Genomic DNA, 22452 nt, shown 5'->3' on the forward strand with positions numbered 1-22452 from the left:
CTCCCCTCCACGTCAGGAGCAGACATTTAGGGCATCGATTCCCGTGTCACCGTCCCCACAGGGATCAGGGCATCTTGTCTCCTACTGCACGGAGGGACCCAATCACCCTGATTATACAGCTGAGAGCCCTTCTCTTCTCCAATCTCTCACCCCCCTATGCCTCAGTCCCTCACTTCAGGGAAGGACGTCTGGAATTTCGACCCTTCGCCCTCCCCCCTCCTCCCTTCCCTCAAGGGTTAGTCCCTACCTGACTCCCCCCTCCCCCTCCCACTGTCCAGCCCAGCAGGCCCTGCCATGGGACCCTCTTCAGGCTCCTGCTCCCACACCTGGAAATGCTTGGCCTTCCTCCCGCTGCTACTGACAACCCGTGCAGGTGAGAGATGGGGCTGGGGGTGGATTCCAGAGTGTGGGAAACGCACCAAGAGAATCTTTACCTTGTGCTTCTGAGGCTATGAGGGATGGTGCCGGAATATATTTGAACACTGGAAAAAACTGTGTGGGAGCACATGGGATGGGAGGGGGTAGTTTGAGTGGATTTAAAGGCCCAGGGGAATTTATGGGACCCTTTCTGAGAGCTCACTAGAGAGTGAATGGCTGTGGAAACACAAAGGGTTGGGAGGGTTTTGTATAGGCTATAGAAGTGTGTGAGAACATAGAGTGGATCAATCTTGGTATGAAGCATGGGTGAAGGGGGTGCTGGTGTAGTCTTGTGGGGGTATCACAGGAAGAAATCTCTGCCTGTATTCTTACCCAGCTCCCTCTTTCTGTAGGGCATCTGAGTAACCACCTCCCCCTCACTTGCTATTTCAGGGTATCTTCAAGGAGAGGACTCCAGGGTCCTGGGGGGGCAGCCATGTGTACCTCATTCCCAGCCCTGGCAAGCTGGCTTGTTCCAGGGTGTGCGACTCCTCTGTGGAGGGGTCCTGGTGGCCCCTCAGTGGATACTCACAGCAGCCCACTGTCAGAAACCGTGAGTGTGAATGTTTGGGTCCCTAAGGGAGCAGGGCACAGGGGTCCCTAAGAAGGGGGTAGAGACTGTGTGAAACTCATGTATAGGTTGGTCTCTGTCTCACTGTCTCTCAGGGAGACCATTTTATTGAAGGGTGGGGGAAGAATATCCTCCCAGGGCCTTGGGACTTGGGGGATGGATGCCTAGATCTTTGAGGAGGCTGATTCGAGGGACCAAGTGTCTACACAGGTGCCTCAAGGCATGGGGGTGGGGCACCTCTAATAAAGAGACCCTCTGACCCTCTGCTCATCTTCCCAAATGAAATACTTCACTGAGGTAGTGGGGGAGGAAGAGCCTATATCTCCCAGTGGGGGCTATGGAAACACAGCAGTCTCTGTCCTTTTGTGAATGGCTGCTTCACTAGGGAATGTGGAAAGTGTTTGGCATCTCTGTACCTGGGTGTGTCTGTTCCTTTGGCCAGAGGCATGGGCTGAATTTATAGTTAAGTAGGTCTCTGAGGTGGCAGAAGCTAGGTGCTCAGTTGTGGGGGGTCCTGTGGGAGGCAGAAGCTAGGGAGGCAGGGTTAAGCAAGGGGGCAAGAGTGCAGATGCTTGTATCCCTTGGTGAATTGGGGATTGAGCAACTAGTTGACTTCATCCCTAGGGGGTGGGGTCTGAGGGCCTGGATGCCTGGGTATCTGGGGGAGAGAGGCTCAGTTATCTGGATTCCCTGGAAGGCTTGAGACTAGGCCTGGACACCTGGGTTTTTAGGGGTACAAGGTTCCCAAGTGGGTAGGGAACAGATGCCAGAATCCCTGAAGGGTGAGTGCTGGGAGCATTGATACCTGGGTATAGTACAATCTCTCCCCACCCCCACCAGGAAGTACACAGTCCACCTAGGACAGCATAACCTGCAGAAGCCAGACGGTTCTGAGCAAGAAATCAAGGTGGATCGATTTATCCCTCATCCTTGCCACAACTCATCTAATAACAACAGACATGACCTGATGCTTCTCAGACTTCGGAAATCAGTCAATGTGAACAGCAAAGTGAAGCCCATTGAACTTCCTTCCCAATGTCCTCAGCCTGACCAGAAATGCCTTGTGTCAGGTTGGGGTACCACCACCAGCCCCAGAGGTACTTCTCCAGGAGGAGGGATAATAGGATATTGTGAAAACAGACCCCCCAAAGTTATGTCCTCATTTTACAAATGAGGAAACCAAGGCCCCCAAGGGACAAATACCTTTTGCAAAGTCAGATATCTAAGAAGGAGAGGAATCAGAATTCTAACCCAAACCACCCTGTTCTGAATCCAGAGCTCCTTCCAATGAGGGGTGCTGCTGGGTGGAGCAGGGAGATCTCAAGTGGACCCTCAGAAGGAACAGGGGGAACACTTTGGCCAAAAGATCAAGTGAGGCTACCCAGGGATTTTAGTCTGAAGAACTTAGAATGTTCCACCTTCAAGGGCCGTTGGTAAATAGGATGCTGAAAATGGAAGGTCAGCACCTTCACCATTATAGCATATCAGAGCTAGAATAAGCCTTAGTATAAAGAATTTAGGATGTCAGAGGTCACAGAGCCCTTAGAATAGAGATGGTCAGCTCTGGGCAAACCTTCAGAACGGAGAATGGCAGAATGAGGAAGGGACAGTTCTAAGTGTGTCACCATCAAAACTGTTTTTATAATAATACTAAAATAGCTTAAGTTCTAATATGGCTAATATAACTATAACCCACAGAAGCAAAGGCAGCCGGGGGTCATGTCTTTAATAGTTCTTAAGAGCATACAGGTGTCCTGGGGTGAAAAAGTTGGAGAATTGTTGATCTAGCTCAACACCCTCATGTTACATATTAGGAAACTGAGGATTAGAGAAGGAGATCACTTCCTCATGGTCATAAAAGTAACAATAAATCAGAGATTCTCCTTCCCTTTCTCTTCTCCTTCCTTCCTTCTTTCCTCCCTCCCACCTTTCCTTCCTTCCTTCCTCCCTTCTTTCCTTCCTTCCTTCTTTCCTCCCTCCCTCCCTTCTTTCTTTCCTGCCTTCCTTCCTCCCTTCTTTCCTTCCTTCTGTTAAGGGCTAAAATTCTAGCTAAACTGTCTAAAATATCTAATGAGTGGTTGCCAATAAATTATAAGCTTTAGCAAGAGTTAGACTTTTAAGCATTTATTAAGGAGAATAAGAATTTGATAAAGAGAGAGAGAAAGGCCTAGATTTCTATCTATTAAAGGGAGAGCACATTTCTAGCTCCACTCTCCACCAGTCTCAGGAAAGAGCCTGAGAGCAAGCGCCAGTCTCTTCCTTCCTCCTCCCACTAGCCCGCGTCACTTCCTGACGCCAAAGAAAAGACTCCTGGTCTTGCCCTCAAAGACCTTCACTTCATGGGCAGAACTCTTCTACAGTAAGTCTCCAGCAGGTGGCGTTATTCCAATCGTTACAGTTCCCTGCTTTGTTTCCTCAAGAAACGGTACGTTTCCTTGATGAAACAGTCAAAAATAACAGAATATAATAACCTATGCTAACTAACAATATGATAATATCAATATAGAAAAGGGAGAGAGGAAAGTTTTGTCCAGAGGGGCGATTTTTTGTCCTCATGAACCGACGCTTTGACATTGGTCTTGCAAAGGGAGGGCCTCTGCAGAGAATACATGTTATAGATGGTGTATATTATAACAGAAAGAGAAAGAGAAAAAAAACAACAACAAAACAAAACTGTTCATTTAAAGTCTCTGAAAGTCTTTTCTCAGATGTCCTCTAGGTGTAGTCATGGAATGGAAGTCTTTTCAGGGGTTGATGTGTGGATGCTGGTAATCAGCCAGGAAAATTTCCTACAAAATTGAGCTTAACACAACTTTAAAATAGCTTTGTCAATAATCAAATCAAACAATGAAAGTTCTCAAAAACATGTCTAAGGGAATTCAGAATCTTAGTTGTTACACATGAAACATATAATAAAACAAAAATTGAACCATTCTTTAAAATTATAATATTATTACAGTCCCCCTTTATGGAGGGTAATTGAGAAGACAATTGCTGCGATATTAATTTTTAAAAATAATTTTTATCTTTGTTTCATCACTTTTTGCATCATCTGCCTAATTATCCTCATGCCATTATGAGAAATTAAAAAATCTAATATAATTGGTAACAGATGTCAAGGCCAAATTCAACACTATTTATCATGACACCTGAGATAATTATGGGGGTTACCATAAAAGAACAGAGAAATGATGGGATATGAGCGTTCCCACACTTGAGCAATATGTACTGCCCATGCAGTATGCCAGGCTTAAAATAGGTGGATGGAATATACGTCCATGCCACCGAACATATTGGAGGAAACTGAGTCAGACTTAATCAGATGCATGGGATTGAGATGTCCATGGCATCAGGCATATAGGAGGGAGCATAGAAGCCAGGTGTAGAAGTGAGATGGGTGGGATGAATACTTCCAGCCATCTGTACAATATTGTGGGGAAAAATAAAATAAAATATTAAACCAAGAGAATCCAACCTCAACATTTGTCAAAAGCCGTTCCCTCAGCCATACCTTGACTTCATGCATGTCTCCCCTCATGTGACAGTTCAGTGTCTGCTCTTGCATGTATTCCTCTTGTGATTGGATGGCATCTTGGCCAACTGGCATCTGATAACTCAGAATAAAGGCAATTAATGTCTTAAATGATAAGTTCCCATAATCCAAGTCTCATATGGATTTAAAAATTGAGGATAATAAATGATTGCAAAAAATGTGAATACATCTTGACTCAGAACACAATATATAATTATGCAACAATTTCAAATAATACCCCTTTTTTTTACTTAGTATACTATTACTTTTGTGAAAAATCAGAACATATTTAAATACAAGTTAAAGCACAACAGAATCTCAAAGAAAACTTTTTTTTAAAAAAGAAAACTTTTACAAATGTTCCCCTCTTTTTTTTTTTTTTAGAATATGCTTATCAAAAATAATACTTCTAGAATCCATTTACACTTGCCATGGCAACCAATTTGCCAGGGAAATACTTTAAAGAGTTTGATCAAATAATCAGTTGAGAAAAAATAACAAAAACAAACAACTCAGAATATGGGAGCACAATACTCCTAGAATTAACATTGTATTATGAAATCAAAACCATCTTGCAATTTTTAAAAATTAGATAAATGAATAGAAGAAAATACACATGGAACAATAAAAGACAGTGAAATTCAAACTAAGGAAATCTAAATGAGCATGAACTTAATATTAATGAGTATTATAAAATATAAACTTGATCACATGACTAAAAAGCTTTTACAAATATTCTCCTTGTTTTAAAAACTAAGTATAAGATACAATCTCAAAAGCATGAAAATCTCTATAAAAATAAACCCATACCATTAATTTCAAAATGTAGATGTGATAGCATAGAAATCCTATGTAACCTCTGAACTGACATTAATACTCTGAGTAAATTCAGAACACTTTTGATTCCGATATCTAAAATCCCCAATATTCATATCAATACCTTGCTGCTTACTTCTACATTTCTGTAAAATATATACCCTTCCATGGCAAAAGAAGCAGAGTCTTGAACTATGTTGATGGTTGTCATTCTTATTCAGCTTAAGTTTTTCTTTTTTAACCCCTCTATATTGTCTGTCAGTCTTTTCACCATACAAATGCTTTATAAGATTACTAATTAAAGACAAAAGCAGCTTAGCAAAATTATGAACAAAACGAGCATATCTGGAATTTAAAGGGCTTTCTAAGGTTGTCTCAGAAGCACAGCCAGGTTGGAGAAGGGCTGAGCCTGAAGCTGCAAATGTAGTTAGAGAAAGTTGAGCATGCGCATCAGTTCTCTGGACTTCCCAGGCTGGGGAAGCAATGGGCTTGGCCATGGGAGGAGTAGAGGGTGGGGTCTGGAGAGGAGGGGAGGGACCAGAGCAATTTGAATCAGACTTGATTTTGAACTCAGGCCTGGATTCCTCTTCCCCCACTTTGCCTCCAGGTGCTAGGGGATTAAAAGCTTCTAGAGGGTGGGTCATTGCCTCCAGGCATGCAAAATTAAAGCGACGATTAGTGTTAGAACTGGGAAAAGCTGCGGGGAATCTCTTCAGGTTTCTCTGAAAAAGCATGGTTGGGAGAGGGAGAGATATTTCCTTGTGTGAGTAAGTTGCTGGCTCTTTTAACAAAAATAAAAAGAAAAATAGAAAATCCACAAAAACAAAGCATTAACATGATCTTATCTCCCATTTGTCTGGTTAAACAGACTAAAATCAAAAATAGGGTAATTAGGGAGTTTAAAAGGTCCATTCGAAAAAATTTAAAGGGAAAACACAGCCAGTACGCCAGTACTTAGCAGTTAAAGGGAGAGGGAGGGGAAATTTCTTACCCAACCAGAAGATCAAAAGACTGAGGTTTAGCTTTCCTCTTTGTGGTCAGCCATCCGTTAAGGGCTAAAATTCTAGCTAGTCTGTCTAAAATATCTAATGAGTGGTTGCCAATAAATTATAAGCTTTAGCAAGAGTTAGACTTTTAAGCTTTTATTAAGGAGAATAAGAATTTGATAAAGAGAGAGAGAAAGGCCTAGATTTCTATCTATTAAAGGGAGAGCGCATTTCTAGCTCCACTCTCCACCAGTCTCAGGAAAGAGCCTGAGAGCAAGCGCCAGTCTCTTCCTTCCTCCTCCCACTAGCCCGCGTCACTTCCTGACGCCAAAGAAAAGACTCCTGGTCTTGCCCTCAAAGACCTTCGCTTCATGGGCAGAACTCTTCTACAGTAAGTATCCAGCAGGTGGCGTTATTCCAATCGTTATACTTCTTTCCTCCCTCCCTACTTTCCTTCCTTCCTCCCGCCTTTCTTTCCTTCCTTCCTTCCTTCCTCCCTTCCTCCCTTCTTTCCTCCCTTCTTTCCTCCCTCCCTTCTTTCCTTCTTTCCTCCCTCCCTCCCTTCCTTCCTTCCTCCCTTCTTTCCTTCTTTCCTTCCTTCCTTCTTTCCTCCCTCCTTCCTTTCCTTCCTTCCTTTCCTTCCTTCCTTCTTTCCTCCCTCCCTTCCTTCCTTCTTTCCTCCCTCCCTCCCTCCCTCCCTCCCTCCCTTCCTTCCTTCCTTCCTTCCTTCCTTCCTTCCTTCCTTCCTTCCTTCCTTCCTTCCTTCCTTCCTTCCTTCCTTCCTTCCTTCCTTCCTTCCTTCTTTACCTTAGACAATTTGGGAAAGACAGAAAAAGGCCTCACAGCCTCAGTGGGGCAGCAAGACTAACACATCTGGAAGAGTGTTGTAGTCAAGAGATGTCTAGACTCAGAGTCAGGCAAAACTTCTTGCATTCAAATCCCATTTATGATGAATATATTGAGGCCATTGATGGGTCACTTAACATCTCATGCCTCAGGCTTTCTGAGATACTAAGTTATACATGAGCTGCTGCTCTGCATTTGTGGAGAGAGTTTTTACACTAGTATTTTCTTTTTTTTGTTTGTGGGGCAGTGAGGGTTAAGTGACTTGCCTAGGGTCACACATCTAGTAAATAACAAGTGGTTGAGGCTGAATTTGAACTCAGGTCCTCCTGAATCCAGGGCTGGTGCTTTATCCACTGTTCCACCTAGCTGCCCCTACACTAGTATTTCTTTACAAGAATGAAATTGCAGGTAAGGACTTGAGAAACCCATTATTGTTGTTGACTCATGTCCAACTCTACCTGACCCCATGAATGTTGGCCATGGAGTTTTCTTGGCAAAGATAATGGATTTATTTGCCATTTCCTTTTCCTGTGTGTTGCAATTTTACAGATGAGGAACCCCTATTTACAAATAAGGGTTAAGTGACTTGCCAAGGGCCACACAGTTAGAAAGTGTTTGAAGCCAGATTTGAACTCAGATCTTCCTGACTCCAGGCTCAGAGCTCTATACACTGTGCCACCTAACTGCTTCAAGAAACCTTAATAGTGTATAATCAGGGGGCAGCTAGGTAGTGCAGTGGATAAAGCACTGGCCTTGGATTCAGGAGGACCTGAGTTCAAATCCAACCTTAGACACTTGACACTTACTAGCTGTGTGACCCTGGGCAAGTCACTTAACCCTCATTGCCCCTAAAAACCCCCCCCAAAAACCCCAAAAAACAAATAGTGTATAATCAAATGAGAAATGGGATAATGCTGACTCCTTATAGCAGTAGGAGTTCATCCAGGTAATATATGAAGTAGTCAGGGAAAATAGTAATATTTATATAGCCCTTAGATAGGTGAAGGGGAGAAACCCCATATAGTAGACTGAATCTTGGACTTGGAATCCTGGAGGGCCAAGTGCAAATCCTGCCTCTGCCACTTATCAACTTTGTCACCCTGGGGAAATCACTCAACCTTTCTGAATTCCAGGCAAGTCTCTAAGACTAAACTCATGGAAAGAATGGGCCAGGGAGGAGGGAATAATCATTCTGAGAAAATCACAGAACCTTGACATGTTGACATCTTGTTTGCTTGATCCAAGTAATCTAGTTTGATCTTCTTCTTCTTCTTCTTCTTCTTCTTCTTCTTCTTCTTCTTCTTCTTCTTCTTCTTCTTCTTCTGTTTTGTTTTTTCGTTTGTTTGTTTTGTTTTGTTTTTTTGGTGAGGCAATTGGGGTTAAATGACTCATCTAGGGTCACACAGCTAGAAAGTGTCAAGTGTCTGAGGCCGGATTTAAAAATCCAGGGCCAGTGCTCTACCCACTGCATCACCTAGGCACCCTTTAGTTTGATCTTTTTAACAATTTTGGGATGTAGGCAATGTATTATTTGTACTTTGTAGACAAGGAAACTGATCTAATCCAAATCACATCTATTGACTTAAATTAATTAATTAATTAATTCATTCATTCATTCAAATAGTGTCTACTGTATGCCAGGCACTGGGTTAGGTATTGGGGATATAAAAACAAAAATGACACTTTCTACTACATACCTCAGATATTTACCAAGTGTGACTTTAGTTAAGTCACTTCACCTTTGCCTCAGTTTCTTCAATTGTAAAATGAGATAATAATAGTGCTTACTGCCTGAAGTGTTGTGATAATCAAATGTACTAATATTTATACAGTGCCTTGGAAATATTAAAGCACTCTATTAGTGATAACCATTATTGTTACCGTTGCTATTATATTGTCCTGTATCCTGAAGCAAAAAGGACTTAAGTTGGCTGCTGTAGAATAAGTCAAGAAGAGCTTCAATATTTGAAACCAAATTTTTAAAAGTATGATAGAACTGGGGGTTGGTGGGAGGTTGCCGTATTATAAATAAGGCCATAATTTGTAACTCAAAAATCTCTCTCTAAGCTGAAGCTCAAAAGGTGAACTTTTATAGGGATAAATTAACCAAACCTTAGATACTTCCTTGCTGTGTGACCCTGGGCAAGTCACTTTACCCTGTTTGCCTCAGTTTTCTTACCTGTAAAATGAGCTGGGGAGGAAATGGCAAACCACTCCAGTATCTTTGCCAAGAAAACCCCAAAATGAGGTAATGGAGAGTTGGACATGATTGAATAACTGAACAGCAACCACCATCAAATCCTGGGTTTGGTTAAACTGCATGCACACATACATGTTTGTGCAACAGTAACAACCACACAAAACAAATAGGTTTTCTTTTTCTTTTTTTTTTTTTTTCAGGGCAATTGGGGTTAAGTGACTTGCTCAGGGTCACACAGCTAGTAAGTGTTAAGTGTCTGAGGTCAGATTTGAACTCAGGTCCTCCTGAATCCAGGGCCGGTGCTCTATCCACTGCTACTCCAACAAGTAGGTTTTTTAAAAGTCAGAAGGGACCTTACCAGAAGTCATGTAATACAATACCTACCTAAAGGAATTCTTATTACTACCCACTGGATGAGTGATTGGTTGTTCAGTTTCTCCTGGAACACCTCAGGTCCTTCCAAGGCCACCCATTGCACTCTGGGACAGCTCTAATTGTTGGGGAATTTTTCCAGACATTGAGCCTAGATCTATCTTTTTATAACCTAGGGCTGGTGTTTAATGATAGAACAAGCCAAACTCTTCTTCCTTGGTCTGGCTTTTCACATCCCCAAAGACAGTTTTCATCCTTCCCCCTCCCCAATTCCTCCATCCTCAAGTCCTTTAGTCAATCCTTATAGCATGTGGACTGAAAACCCATCCCCAGACTGAGTGTCCTCATGTGGTTGTCCTACGTCATCTCAATGTTCTTCCTAAATTTTGGTGCCTAGAACTGAACGCTAGATGTGATCTGGCCTGGAAAGAGTTCAACGGTACCAGCACTTCCTATTCCTGGAAGATTCTTCTCTTAATGGAGCCAGAAATCACATTAGCCTTTTTGGCTGCCATATTGAACTTGTAACTAACTAACCTTTCTCACCTGCTTGCTTACCTGGATCTTGTTTTATCCAAATTGCTGTATAGCCATGACTTCCCCCCTTTAGACAGGCAACACTGACTTTTTTGAACCCCAAGACTTGATGTTTAATTATAGTAACTTTCATCTTTTTTATAGCTAGGTGATACAGTGGGTAGGGTAGACTTGGACTCAGGAAGACGTAAGTTGAAACATGACCTCAGACACTTATAACTGTGTGACCTTGGGTAAGTTACTTAACCACTATTTATCTCAGTTTCCTGACCCATAAAAATGTTGATATTAATAGCATATATATTCCCAGGAATGTTATGATAATAAAACTAGATAATATTAGTAAAGCATTTTGCAAACCTAATATGTTTATTATTATTATGATTAGTTATATTAATAATAATAGCTAAGATTCATATAGTACCTACTATGTGCCAAGGTAATATACTAAGTGCTTTACAATTATCATCTCATTTGATCCTTAAAACAACCCTGTGAGGCAGTGCTATTATTATCTTCATTTTACAGTTGAGGAAGTTGAGGAAAAGATAAGTGCCTTGCCTAAGACACACAGTTAGTGTCTGAGACCAAATTTAAATTCAGATCTTCCTGATTCCAGGTCCAGTACTCTATCCTGTATGCCACCTAGCTGCCTCAGTTATAGTAATAAATAGTAATAGTAATAGTAATAGTAATAGTAATATTAATAGTAATAGTAATAGTAATAGTAATAGTAATAGTAATAGTAATAGTAATAGTAATAGTAGTAATAGTAGTAATAGTAGTGATAGTAGTGATAGTAGTAGTAGTAGCAGCAACAACAGTGACAGTAATAATAGTAGTAGTAAGTAATAGGTAGTAATTATTAGTAGTTGGTTGGCAGAGTAGTTGTTATTAGTATTAGGGGTGATGGTGGTAGTATTAGTAGTTGCAGTAGTAGCAGTAGTGATAGCAGTAGTAGTAGGTAAATAATAGTAGATGTTAGTAGTAATAAACAGTGGTGGTGCTAGTAATAATTGTAGTAATAGTAGCGGGGTAATAGGTAGCAGTTATCAGTAGTAGGTAGTAGGAGTAATTGTCAGTAGTTAGTAGTGTGGTGGTGGTTGGAGTAGCAGTAGTAGTAGTAGGTAAGTAATAGTAGATGTTAGTAGTAGGTATTAGTAATAAACATAGTGATGGTGGTAGTAATTGTAGTAGTAGTAGTAGTAGTTGTAGTAGTAAGGTAAGTACTATGTAGTAGTTGTTCACTGTAGGCAGTAGTGGTTGTTAATAGTAGGTAGTAGTAGAGTAATGGTGCTGGTAGTAATAATTGCAGTAGTAACAGTAAATATCATGCTAGTAGTAGGTAGTAGTGGTTGTTGTTATAGTGGTAGAAGTAGTGATGACAGTAGTAGCAGCAGCATCAGTATTCAGCCCTATATCCTGGTTTGTAAAGCTGATCCTGGTGGTATCATCCAGTATTTCAGACATCCCTCCCAACTTCATGATACCTGTAAATTTGATGAGCACATACCAGTAAGGCATAGGGAGACCACATTTTATGTGACGAGGAGCTAGCCTCCAGTTAGTCTTCAAGTCCAATGAGAGTCAACAATGCAATGTGATCCAAAAGATTAACTGGATTTTAGGAGGAATGAAGAGTAGCAAAGTGTCTAGCAGGTTGGGGGAGGCCTCACACTCCCACCACACTTTTCTCTGGCCATGACCCTTCTAGTAGGTGCTATTCTGGGGAGACATATTTTAGGAAGGCTATGGAAATTCTGGAGCAGATCCAAAGGAGGACAACCCATACAGGTAAGGCAACTGGCACACAGGACATAAGGGGAATGACTGAAGAAGCAGGAATATTTAGCCTGGAGAAGAAAACAACAACAACATGAAGTTTGGATTGGGGAGGGGACACGCTATCTGTCCTCAAGTCTCTGGAGGGTTATTATATGGAAGGGAAATTCAATTTATTCTTTTTGGCCTCAGAGGCAGAACTAGAAACAGTTGCACTATGCAGCTGGGAATTTCAAAGGGGCAGATTTCAGCTTGAGGGAAGGGAGAGTGCTGAGCACAGTGTCTGGACCAGAGCAGGCGCCTAATAAATGCTCGGGAACCAATTATTAGAACAATATAACAATGAACAATATAATGATGTAATGGCCTTATCGGGGAGTGAGTTTTCCATCCTGAACGTATTCAGGAAGAGACATGAAGAGTGTATAAGAGACATGGTGAGGAAGAGAAAGAGAAGTGTAGAAAGACTTGGGGTAGGGATAGGAAAGAAGAGGAGAGGAAAGGGAAAAGGGGAGGAGAGAAGGGGGAGGGGACAGGAGAGGGGAAAAGAGGAGAGGAGAGGAGAGCAGGGGAGAGAACTGCTCTGGAGTTAGAGAAAGCTAACACAGAAAGTGTAGACAGAAGGTGACAAGGAGAGCCAGAGGTGGAGAGTTGGTGGGTCATAGGACTCTTCCAGTGATTCGATTCTAGAATTTTCCAGGTGGTGCTCAGCAGTCACTTCTCTGGATTGAGAAATCGAGATTGTGTGTGTGTGTGTGGGGGTGGGGTGGGGGTGTAGGGGGGAAAATGAAAGTACAATTTTGTTTAACATGGTTATAAAAGAGGGGCTGCACCAGAACCTCTTCAATCACTGAATGAAAGAAGATTCTATTTAGGAAATGATCCCCATTAGCTGATCTTTTTTCTCCTATTCATTTACCATATTTTGGAGAGAGAACAAGAATGCTCAGGGTCCAGGACAGAGCTCTGCCCTTTGGCCCTGTTATCTTCATTTAGAGAGCTCTCAAATCTTCTCCAAGTTGTGCTTTTTAGAAACCTTGTTTAGTTGTTTCTTCTTTCCCTTCTGCATTTTGATCTTCCATCTAGACTCTAGTTCTCATGAGAGAATCGACCATCTTATTAAGATTTTCCACCAAATGTTTTAGCATGTCAAGTTTTATGTTTATTATTTTTCCTTCTTCCTGAATAGATTTTAATTCCATTTTTATTGAATTAGGAGACTCCTTTATTTCTCTTACTGAACTTATGAGAATGCATTGAAAATTCTTGGAGCAAATTCATTTGCTTTTAGGGATTTTGACTTTGTTATTTTCTTTCCTTGTGAGTTCTTTTACCCTATACCTTGGAGCCTTTTAGAAAATATATTTACTCATTTCTTCTATCATTCCCCACTCCCACCCCCCATATAGACGAGGAAGGCTAAGATCATGTTTTCATCCAATAAGCTAGTCAGTTAAAGCATTGCACTCTCTTTACAAGAGCAGTGAAATCTCCAGTTGCAAATCTTTCAAATTTTGCAGATACGGATTTGTATTTTTCCATCACTAATCAACCTTCTCTCCCCAACCCCATTCCTAGAGAACTTTCCTGAAACCCTGATCTGTGCAGAACTGAACATCTGGTCTCAGGATCAGTGTGAAGAGGCCTACCCAGGCAAGATTTCAGACGGTATGGTGTGTGCAGGAGACAACGCTGGTGTGGACACCTGTCAGGTCAGGGCTCACGGGGAAGAAGTCAGTTGTGGGGGTGGTGAGACTGGGGTTGGATTCAGGGACTTGGGGGAGCCTAGAAACCCAACATCATGGTGCGGTGGGCGGAGTCCTTGCTTGGATTCTTGGCTGTTGCAAACCCTCTGGGTAGCCTCTTCATGATGCAGAGAGGTGAGGCGATTTCTTTCAGATCATTTGGTGGTAAATGAACAACCATGGGATTTGAACCCAGGGCCTCTGACTCTAGATCAGTGCTGTTTCCACTGTCCTCCAACTATAGGATCTTGCCACTGAAAGGACTTTGGAGATCACATTATTCTTTTTTTTTCTTTATTTGTTCAGTCGTTTTTCAGTCTCGTCTGACTCTTCATGACCCCATCTGGAGTTTTCTTGGCAGATATAATGTAGTAGTTTGTTTTTTCCTTTTCCAGCTCATTTTACAGAGGCCAACAGGGTTTAGTGACTTGCCCAGGGTCACACAGCTAGTAAGTGTCAAGTGTCTGAGGCTGGATTTGAACTCAGGTGCTCCTGAATCCAAGGCCGGTACTTTATCCACTGCGCCACCTAGCTGCCCCCACCCATTATTTCTAATAACTAGGACTAAGGTCCCTTAGTTGAGGCCACGCCCCCTCCTCAGGGATTGGACCCAATGAAACAAAGTCCTTTTCCCACTTTGGCAGGGGCTGGGACAATGTGATGAAAACTTCAGCTGGGTTCCCTAGGTGGAAATCAAAGCCCAACACCCAAAATACACAACGAGGTTGTTGGTGGTGAAATGGGGGGGTGGGGAGGAATGACAGTGCCCTTTCCCCGCTGGCTAAGGTAGGTGGTGAAGTGGATAGAGTACTGGGCTTGGAATCAGGAAGATTCATCGTTGTGGGTTCAAATCCGACTTTAGACACTAGCTATGTGACCCTGGGCAAGTCACTTAATCCATTTGCTTCAGTTCCCTCATCTGTAAAAATGAGCTGGAGAAGGAAATGCATACCACCTTAGTATCTTCGCCCAAAACCCCAGGATAGGTCACAAAGGGCCGGAAACGGGGGACACAAGTGAAACGACTGACCACCACCAGCACCAGCACCAGCAAGTCCGGGTTGTTGTCTAAATTCTTGGGGAAATAGAGGGATCTCAGCCATTGTCGAGAGATCTCTTTAATCCCCCGTTTCCTAGTCAAGGTCAAGGCTGGAATCTAGGAAGAAGTCACTCCTCCTACCGCCCCTCTCACGCTCCCCTCTCAAGCGTGGCCCTCTGTTGGACCAGGGCTCCCCTCGGTGTTTGTCCTCGAGATTCAGTCGGTTACCTTTTCTTCTCACTCTCTCATTCAGGGTGACTCCGGGGGCCCTTTGGTGTGCGAGGGCGTTCTCCAGGGCATCACATCTTGGGGCGCAGACCCCTGTGGGACAGTGAATAAGCCAGGCGTCTACACCAGCGTCTGCCGCTATACGGAGTGGATTAAGAAGACCATCAGTGCTAACTGAGCCCACGGTGGGCGGGGGAGATCGGGAAGGAGGAGGAGGGGACGGTCCTTCTCCCTTAATAAACGCTTAGCCCTGGCCGTGCTCCCCCTAGACCTACCGGCCTGCGCTTTGCTGCTCCATGGAGAGGCGTAGGACAGCGCCGAGGCGGAGCTGGGGGCTCTCCGAGGCGTGCGTGCGTCGCTTCCATTGGGGCCCCTGTCCTCTTTCTCCCGGTGATTCCTTCTTTAAGATTTGGCTTGGGAGGGAAGTGTTCAGTGATTGGCACTGTGGGTGTGCGTCTCTGAATCTCCCTCCGTGACTACGTCTCTGTCCTTTCCTTCTTTCTCCCTCCTGGTCTTTGTCTCGTCATTCCTTGTTTTCTTCTCCCGGTCTCAGAGCTGTCTGTCCCCCAGCGTCTCCCTCCCTTTTTTTTTTTTTTTTTTTTGGTGGGGCAATGAGGGTTAAGTGACTTGCCCAGGGTCACACAGCTAGTAAGTATCAAGTGTCTGAGCCCGAATTTAAACTCAGGTCTTCCTGAATCCAGGGCCGGTGCTTTATCCATTGTGCCACCTAGCTACCCCCCAGCGCGCCTCTTGCTATTTCCGCTCTCCCCTTTCCTTCCCCCCCCCTCCCCGCCCTGTTCTCTGGGCTCTCCTTTCCCGGCCTGTGACAGTTCCCCTCTCCCCGCCCCCCGACATCAGGCCATCTACCTCCCGCGGCTGGCGTCTGTGGGCATGGGAGTCGTGCCCCCGCCCCAGCGGCCCTTGGTTACCCTGCTCTTTCCCAATTCCTCCCGGGGCGAGGGCGGAGGGAGCATGTCCTCTCGGGTGGGACCCCAGAGGCGGGTGGGGCCCCAGAGGCGGGTGGGGCCCCGGGGAGGAGCCTCAGGACAGGAGACACAAGATGCTCCCAGACCCTTTCAGACAGACGGAAGGATGCGCAGACTTCCAGACAGGCAGTCGGTCCAGTCCTCTGGTCCGCCGGCCTTCATCCCGGCTTCACAACAACTTGGGATACCCAGGACACGACTCGCGGGCCCCGTAGCACCCTTGCCAGGACCTCCTGGCTTCTGTCTCAGGCCTGCCCCAGCCCGCAGTTGGTGCGCAGCTCCCAGCTCTCCCGACACTTATTCTCACACTCATAGCACCTAGGCGTTTGGGGCCCGCCCGTAAGCCACGCCCTGCTCCCCCAGTCCCCCCCCAACCCGGAGTTCTGGGCCCGCCCCTAAGCCACGCCTTGTCCCCCAGTTCCCCCAACCCGGAGTTTTATACCCTCCCTCACGTGGTGCCCTGCCCATGCCAACGGCCTATCGCCTATCTCTGCCCACTCGGGTGTTCTGTTCCCACACTCAGACTTGCACACTCTCCCCTCCCTTTCCAGTCCCCCCATAGCTCTTTAGTTCCACCCTCTTCGTCTTTCCTGCACCCCTTTTGCCCCATGTTCCCAAGCATTAAGTCATGCCCTCTATGCCAGATGCTCCCCTTCTCCAGGCTGGACCTTGTCCCCCAATCCTACTCACACTTTGCACCGGCGGCCTAACCCCGCTCCCAAACCACCTCCTTACCCCAAATTCTCTCTAGTCCCCTTTCCTGAATTCCCAGGCTTTCAGTGTTGCGACCATCCAAGACTAGCTTCAAGTCTCTTTCTTAAAAGGTCCATCCTTCAGGACCCGCCCCAGCCCCCACCCACTCCATTTCCCCGCCTTAGAATTATGGCTTTGCCCAATTGACCTAACCCACACTAGAGCATCCAGTCCCCCGAAACCCACCAGTCCTAGTCCCGCCCCTTTTAGTTTATCTGCGATTAAAGATCCGGGCCCCACAGGCTGGTACCTTGGTATCTAGAACCACTTGGGGCTGGGAAAGATTCTGAAGGGGCTGGACACCTGAATGTTCCCAAGGCCTGGGTCATGGCCTATATCCTCAGTGAGGCTGGCAACTGAGGTTTCTCAAAGGAGATTGACCTGGGGACCCCAGGGAGAACTTAGGAGGGATTTCTTTAAATGTTCCTATTCACCTAATCATTACAGCTTATGAAATAGTTTGGTTATATAGGGGTTGTTGCTGTTGTTCAGTCCTGTTGGATGTGTGTGTGTGTGTGTGTGTGTGTGTGTGTGTGTGAGAGAGAGAGAGACCCCATGGACCTGTCGATGGGATTTTCTTGTCAATGATACTGGAGTGCTTTCCCATTTTCTCCTCCAGTGGATTAAAGCAAAGAGCCCCAGAGTTATACAGCTGGTAAGTCTGAATTCAGGTCTTCCTGACTCCAGGCCTAGTTAGTACTCTACCCACTGAGTCTCCTAGATGCCTCCTGTATAGAAGTTATTATCCCCATTTTTGACAGGGTTAAGTAATTTGCCCAGGGTCACACCTTACTGGCTATTTGCCTCAGTTTTCTCATCTGTAAAATGAGCTCCAGTATCTTTGCCAAGAAAACCCCAAATGGGGTCTCAAAGAGTCCTAAGTGACTGAAATGACCCAACCACCACCACTTCTACCCCCATTTTAACACTGAAAAAAGGAGGCAAAGTGACTTCTAAATCTAACTCTTTTGGGGCAATGAGGGTTAGGTGACTTGCCCAGGGTCACAAAGCTAATAAGTGTCAAATGTCTGACACTGGATTTGAATTTATGTCCTCCTGAATCCAGGGCTGGTGCTGTATCCACTGCACCACCTAGCTGTCCCTCTAAATATAACTCTTAAGACAGGAAGCAGGTGTGACCTGGAATCTGGTGAAAACCAATTGCCTTTTGTCAGAGCTCTGGAATCTTGGGTCTTTATTATGTCTCACTCTCCACCTTTTTTTTTTTTTTTTCTCTCCAAAGCCCAGATGTTTCTAAGTGCTTTCTACTAAACATTATGAATTTAGACCTGGAAAGAACCTGAGACATTTTCTTTTTTTAAAAAATTCAAGGGGCAGCTAGGTGGCACTGCAGAGGATAGAGCACCGGCTCTGGAGTCAGGAGGACCTGAGTTCAAATCTGGCCTCAGACACTTGACACTTACTAGCTGTGTGACCCTGGGCAAGTCACTTAACCACTCTGACCTTCAGTTTCTTCATCTGGTGGGACTCAATGATCTCTAAGATCTTTTGCTATGATATATTTTTGATTATCTACAGGCTGAGGACCGAGCCCCCATCAGTGTGACACTTCTCTACATTATCAGTTGTTGCCAACTACACAGTCAGACAGGTATTATTAAAGTAATGTGGTAAGAGCAGTTGGTACAAAACATCTCCTCCAAACTCTGTGGCATATCCTGCCATAAGTTAGTGATACATGGGGCAAAGGGTGATATCTCACAACTCCTGGAAGTTCCTTTACTAGAGTCATTAAAGTATTTCCCTTCAGTATATTTCAGTCTTCTGGACTTCTTGGTGTAAAGGTGCCTTTCCACAGTATGCCTAGTTTGTCTTTGGTCCCTATTGCAGACACTGCTGCTGGTCACTACTGCTCTTGGGATAGAGTTAGGACCTCCAAAAGAGGTCTAAATCCTTGAATCCTTTGAGACCACCAGGTCATTCTCTGGCTGAAGAAGGGGAGGACACTTGGATCCTTCTGGAAGTGATTTCCTCTCAGTGGCTTGACTGGAAATGTTCTCTCCTTGAAGCTTCTAGAAACTCCAAACACTGAGTTCAAAACTGGACGGCTACTTATAGATGACCCAAAGGGTATGACTGGGTGACTATTACATCAAAACTTTTGGCTAATTGATTCGCTAGATATGATGTCACCTGATAAACCGCATCAGGGCTCAAGTATTTTGGCTGTTACTTTAAGTGTAGGTGGGGTGATTAACTCAATAGATTCCCCACACATACAGATTTTTTTCACCACACAGTAATTTCCCAGTGAGAGGTCCCAGGCTTTAGTGGATAGTGGGTAAGTCTTGGAATCAGGAATGTAAGTCCTGATTTTGTTGTTGTTTTTGCGGAGCAGTGGGGGTTAAGTGACTTGCCCAGGGTCACACAGCTGGTAAGTGTCAAGTGTCCAAGATCAGATTTGAACTCAGGTCCTCCTGACTCCAGGGCCAATGCTTTATCCAGTGCACCACCTAGCCGCCCCCTGTAAGTCCTGATTTTGACATGTCCAGTTTGTATGATCATGGGAGATCATTTAATCTCTCAGAGAACCCAGCCCCTCTGTCTGATATTCATTTGCAGAAGGAGGTTTAAAAGACAAAACAAAACAAACAAAACCCCAACAGTTTCAGACCCTCTATCTTTCCAATCCCTAGGTAGCCCCATGATTAAAAACTCCTTTGTAAAACAAAACAAAAAATAAGTAGAATCAATTGACAAAGCAACTGTGACCATATATGATTGTGTATGCAACAACTCAAACTGCTACACCCCCTCTTATCTATCAAATAAAGGAAATCATTTTTTGTGAGTTTTTTTTTTTTTTTGGTGAGGCAGTTGGGGTTAAGTGACTTGCCCAGGGTCACACAGCTAGTAACTGTTAAGTGTCTGAGGCTGGATTTGAACTCAGGTCCTCCTGACTCCAGGGCTGGTGCTCTATCCACTGTGCCATCTAGCTGCCCCAGGAAATCATTTTTTAAAAGAGCATTTATTAAATGTCTCTTGTATATCAGGCACTGTACTAAGTTATGGGGTTACAAATACAATCAAGCAAATTTTTGCCCTCAAGAGAGTAGAGAAAGTCCAAGAGATTAAAAAAATGTAGAGCTAGATTAGAAATCAGAGACAAACAAACAGAGGTGAGAGACATGAAAGGGAAAAAATATGTTGAGAAAAGGACAATAATACAAAGAGGTCCTCTGACTTGAACCTCAGGCTCCTGGAGGAGGCAGCTGTGATGAGGCTCCTCCCCATGGAGCCTCAGGAGCCCTCTATATATATAGAAAGAGCTTTCTTTTCTGGGCATCTACAGGAAGAGAGATACACAGAGACACAGAATCTAGGAGAGAGCCTCAGGAACTTTAACGTGCTGGCAGAAGAGCAGCTGGCAGAGGGTTATAGGAGTGGTTCTGTGCAGTCTCCTGAGGGTCTAAACAGTCTCTTTCCCAATGCTCTACTTTTTCCTATTACACATGGGGACTAGGGCAGCTGAGCCACAGTGGCAGGAAGTCAGCAGTTGTTAACAATACCCCTGTGCTCTGTACCAACCTCTGTTCCAAACTGATGCTGCCTTATAATAGCAAATAGAAGCAAGAAGTAGAATTTCCACACTGGTATTAATTCAACTGTTGCTCCAGGATTGTTTATTTTGGAAAATGGGAGAGATCATGAACAACATAAACTTCTATTTTTTTGGCAGAGCAATATGACTGTACAAGGATGACATACAAATGGGCAGAGGTCCATATTTTTTAAACCTAAAAGGAAGGGGAAGGAGGAACTCTTTAAAGGTATATCTACGAAGCTAGATAATATAGAAAATCCTGACAATATAGGAAGAAAAATAGCCTTAGAAATGACCAGAAACTCTAGATACACAACCTAAAAAAGGAGACAGAGAAAAAGCTCGTAGCCTTAGAAATCTCCATGAAAATGTACAAATTATGGGTTGCTAGTAAATTGAATTAGTTATCCTATTTTTTTTTCTTTCTTTTTTTTTGTGGGGCAATGGGGGTTAAGTGACTTGCCCAGGGTCACACAGCTAGTAAGTGTCAAGTGTCTGAGGCCAGATTTGAACTCAGGTACTCCTGACTCCAGGGCCGGTGCTCTATCCACTGTGACACCTAGCTGCCCCTAGTTATCCTATTGCACAGAGGAACATTTCATCTCACATGTCATTATTACATTGGAGGATAGGAACCATGAGTAAAATATGGCTTTGGAAGAGTATGTCTTAGTCAATGGAACTTCATAAAGTTGAGGGGGGGAACACCATTCTTTATTAAGAAGATATAAAGGGGCGGCTAGGTGGCACAGTGGATAGAGCACCGGCCCTGGATTCAGGAGTACCTGAGTTCAAATCTGGCCTCAGACACTTGACACTTACTAGCTGTGTGACCCTGGGCAAGTCACTTAACCCCAATTGCCTCACTAAAAAAATAAAAAAAAAAGAAGATTTAGTCATTCAAAGAAACATAGAAACCAGAGGGAAGAAGGACGGTTCAGAGCACTTAGTGAAGATCCAAAGAGGCAGGAAAGAGCTACTTTGGCATTAGAATAGTCTATAGGCCACTGAGACAGAAGGAGGAAACTGATGAATTAGGGAAACATAAGTCTAATACAGGGGCATGATGAGGTGCTGCAATTATCCAGACATCTTCTGGAGCTTTCTATCTACCAAAAGCAGAGCATTCAATAATTTCTTGGCTCATAAGAATGATAATTTCACACTTAAATATGGGTTAAGTGAAACTGCTGTTCTGGATCTGATTCTGACTAACAAGGATTTAACTAGTTACTGAAAGATAAATGATTGGAACCTCATTGAAAGGAGTCTGAGAACACTTTATTTTTTTTTGTGTGTGTGAGGCAATTGGGGTTAAGTGACTTGCCCAGGGTCACACAGTTAGTAAGTGTTAAATGTCTGAGGCTGGGTTTGAACTCAGGTCCTCCTAAATCCAGGGCCGGTGCTCTATCCATAACACTATCTGACTATTAACAACACTAATATTTACCAAATACTTTCTTTAAACCCCACCTCAAGCCATGTCATGGAAATATTGCTTTCATATTGCAAGTAAGGAAACAGAGGGCCTAAGAAGTTAAGTGAATTCTCCAAGTTCATATGCATAGGAAATATCTGAGATAGTGGCTCAGATGGATGCCAAATTAGTGCTCTTTCCAGTGTCATATTGAATATAATCCTAGAATTACAAAGAATACTATGGAGAAAGAGGAAGGCATGAATAATCTGAGAAGTACTTTAGATTTTGTTCAGGGAATGGATTGGAAAGATTCTATAGAGAAAATAATTTATATGGAGTAAGTCAGCCCAATATAGTAATGTCAATAACAATAATAATAATAATAAATAATTCATCAAGGATGAAATGTTGAAGGCAGATAATGAAACAATTTTGATAAGTAGGAAAAGGGGAGTTGTTTAAAGAAACTGATAAAGAAAAATGCAGAGAGCTCACCAGTTAGCTTGGATTTAAAAACAGATAGATTTGAAAACTAGAATAAGATTAAGGAACAAATGATGACTATAATCATGTATAACAATCTTTTAGGAATAGTGTGCAGAGTGATAAATTGCAGGATGCACAGAAACTGACAAGGAATGCTAGAGTAAACAAAGA

At 43.7% G+C, this 22452-nt stretch overlaps 1 protein-coding gene across 1 annotated transcript; it reads left to right on the forward strand.

Annotated features, from left to right (window-relative positions):
- Window positions 1-294: 294 nt before the first annotated feature.
- KLK8 (kallikrein related peptidase 8) lies at window positions 295-15249 on the forward strand. The gene is made up of 5 exons (XM_043997181.1): window positions 295-373; window positions 811-970; window positions 1829-2085; window positions 13638-13771; window positions 15097-15249. The coding sequence occupies exons 1-5, from the start codon at window positions 295-297 to the stop codon at window positions 15247-15249; spliced, it is 783 nt and encodes a 260-aa protein (XP_043853116.1).
- The last annotated feature ends 7203 nt before the right edge of the window (window positions 15250-22452 follow it).

The sequence above is a fragment of the Dromiciops gliroides genome, chromosome 3, assembly GCF_019393635.1.
Source record: "Dromiciops gliroides isolate mDroGli1 chromosome 3, mDroGli1.pri, whole genome shotgun sequence".
Taxonomy (NCBI): Eukaryota; Metazoa; Chordata; class Mammalia; order Microbiotheria; family Microbiotheriidae; genus Dromiciops; species Dromiciops gliroides.

Bases quoted from the DNA above. Each gene is read 5' to 3' on its own strand.
- KLK8 (XM_043997181.1), top strand. From the start codon at position 295: ATGGGACCCTCTTCAGGCTCCTGCTCCCACACCTGGAAATGCTTGGCC. The intron at 971-1,828 runs GTGAGTGTGAAT...CACCCCCACCAG, and splicing joins GCAGCCCACTGTCAGAAACC to GAAGTACACAGTCCACCTAG. The intron at 2,086-13,637 runs GTACTTCTCCAG...CCCCATTCCTAG, and splicing joins TACCACCACCAGCCCCAGAG to AGAACTTTCCTGAAACCCTG.